Below are 2,500 nucleotides of genomic sequence, written 5' to 3' on the forward strand. Positions count from 1 at the left end.
AGTAGAGTGGGTTTAAGATGAAGTGTCACTATGAAGTGCTGGGAGTGGCACGAACTGCCGGGGACGATGAAATTAAGAAAGCGTACCGGAAACTTGCGCTCCGATGGCACCCGGACAAGAATCTCGACAATCCGGAGGAGGCGAATCAACAGTTCCTGCTCGTGCAGGCGGCATACGATGTGCTGTCGGATATGCATGAACGAGCCTGGTACACCCGGCGGTGTTTCATTGTGCGCCCATGTGGTTAATAAGCCTTGTTCTTGTCCCTGCAGGTATGATAACCACCGAGAACAGATCCTGCGCGGAGGCCACACCGATTACGAGGATAACTCGCTGGATGTGTACCAGTTCTTCACCACTTCCTGCTACAAAGGGTACGGTGATGATCCGGGTGGATTTTACGCGGTGTACGCCGACGTATTTCACAAGCTGGCCACCGAGGAGGTGGAGTTCCTCGAGACGGAGGAAGACTTTGAATCGATACCCAAGTTTGGCGATTCCCAATCGGACTATGAGACGGTGGTGCGACTGTTTTACGGTTACTGGGAAGGCTACTGCACGAAGAAGAGTTACGCCTGGCTGAATCCGCATAATGTGGCCGAAATACGTGACCGGCGTATTTTGAAGGCGATTGAAAAGGAGAACAAAAAGGTGCAGCAGAAGGCACGCAAAGAGCGAAACGAGGAGATCCGCAGTTTGGTGCTGTTTGTGAAGAAACGCGATCGCCGGGTGCAGGCGTACAAGAAATTGCTCGAGGAGCGAGCAACACAAAATCGGCTTAAATCGCAACAGAATCGATTAGAGCAGATAAGGCGCCACCAGCAGGAGATTGAGCAGCAGCAACGGAACTCTTCGACGAACCACTTCAACGAGGCGTATGAAGAGCAGCTACAGTAAGTAACAACACAGAATGATCCGTTGGAAGTGTACCTTACGATGATTGCTGATCTTCCCAACAGGAAACTGGAGGCATCCTACGCCGGTTCATCGGAAGAGGAGAGCGAAGAAGAAGAAGAGGACGGTGCGAATGGGTTGGAAGGAGCGATGGCCGGGCTTAATGTGAGCCAAGATGAAAATGGTGAAGAGAGCTTCTACCTGGACGATCTGTACTGTGTGGCCTGTGACAAAATGTTCACAAATCGCAATTCATTCGAAAACCACGAATCTTCCCGTAAGCATCGACAAAACGTGGAACTGTTGCGCCGGCAGATGCGCGAAGAATCAGCGAACCAAGATGAGCCCAGTGAGGAGGCAGGAGCTGAAGATGAAACCGGTCTGTCTCCGGATGAGGCCGTCAGTGGTGATGAAGCGGTTGAGGAGGAAGTGAAAAAGGAGGTAAAGAGCAAGTCCAAGAAGAACAAAAGTAAGAAGAAAGCTTTTGCTAGTATTCCTGTGATAAAACCATCGGATGACGAAGAGGAGGATGGCGATGGAGATGGATCGTTGTCCAAGATGCCCAAGGAGGAGGAAGATATGATCGGATTGCGCTTGGGAAGGAAGGATGACAGCGATGACGAGGCTCACAACTGGGGTGCCGGAAACGGTAAAAAGTCCAAAAAGGGCAAAGCAAAATCAAAAACCGATGCGGGAGCAGCAAAAGCCACTAAAGCTAATGCCGTGCCAACACCCAAGGATGAACCAACTGCGAGTGAAACAGCAAACCAGGAACCTGTGACCAAGAAGCCGTCGAGCTCGAAAGCGAAAGCTGGACACTCGGACGATGAGGAAGGCAGCTCATCTACGGACCACTCGTGCGTAACGTGCAACGTAAAGTTTCCCTCCAAAAACAAACTCTTCGATCATCTCAAAAAGACTGGCCACAGCGTCTACATCGATAAGCTGAAGGCGTCCAAGGCCGGTGGGAAAGCTGAAGGAACTGCCAAGGGCAAACGAAAAGGTAAATAATGGCTTTCAACCAAGCGTGTGCCGATCGTGCGGATCAGAAGATCAATAAAAACGTTGGTTTGCGTTGTTTGTAAAACTACTCGCTCAATATGCTCTCCTATGTGGAGGAGAGGTTCTTTTTATTAGAAAGAAATGGAACGGAGGAGTCGAACCTCGTTATGGCCGTGCTTACATGCTAGGGACATGGTTATGGGGTCATGCAATACAATTCGAATGTTTCGAAAGTGCGTCCGCTTGGGATGCATATACGTATTAAGAGAGTACTGGCACAGGTCAAGGCGATCGCGAATAAATCGCTTCACTGGATCCTCTTGATCGTCTACTTTAACCTAGTTGCGGCCTTCACGAGGCCTTACCTTAAAGCTATCGTGGAAAATCATCTCATAATAGCTTGATTCTACAGCTGCCACCGTGTCATGGAGGAAAAAAGATCTGGATAGTCTTTTTCTGGTTGAGATTCATACTGGTTGGTTATGTAGCTTGCCGGCATCGTGATCTCCTTCTCATGCTGCCATGCTGCGTATCGCGCGATCACTTATGGAACGCACACGAGTACCTCACCCTCTTCGATGCGCTGCTGAGCCTTACCACTGTA

At 49.9% G+C, this 2,500-nt stretch overlaps 2 protein-coding genes across 2 annotated transcripts in view; one reads left to right on the plus strand and one right to left on the minus strand.

Moving 5' to 3' along the window:
* LOC126581705 (dnaJ homolog subfamily C member 21) overlaps positions 1 to 1,939 on the plus strand; it is a 2,033-nt gene extending 94 nt beyond the window's left edge. The window contains exons 1-3 of the mRNA XM_050245554.1: positions 1 to 208; positions 273 to 893; positions 960 to 1,939. The exon at positions 1 to 208 is cut by the window's left edge and continues 94 nt beyond it. Coding sequence (XP_050101511.1) covers positions 18 to 208; positions 273 to 893; positions 960 to 1,905 — 1,758 coding nt within the window. The 5' untranslated portion in view covers positions 1 to 17 and the 3' untranslated portion in view covers positions 1,906 to 1,939. The remainder of the gene's footprint in view (positions 209 to 272; positions 894 to 959) is intronic.
* Positions 1,940 to 1,982: 43 nt separating this feature from the next.
* The window catches only part of LOC126581718 (LHFPL tetraspan subfamily member 2 protein), a 1,273-nt gene continuing 755 nt past the window's right edge, over positions 1,983 to 2,500 (minus strand). The window contains exon 2 of the mRNA XM_050245568.1: positions 1,983 to 2,500. This exon is cut by the window's right edge and continues 430 nt beyond it. Within this exon, the coding sequence (XP_050101525.1) occupies positions 2,441 to 2,500 (60 nt within the window). The 3' untranslated portion in view covers positions 1,983 to 2,440.

This window comes from Anopheles aquasalis, chromosome 2 (assembly GCF_943734665.1).
Source record: "Anopheles aquasalis chromosome 2, idAnoAquaMG_Q_19, whole genome shotgun sequence".
Classification (NCBI taxonomy): Eukaryota; Metazoa; Arthropoda; class Insecta; order Diptera; family Culicidae; genus Anopheles; species Anopheles aquasalis.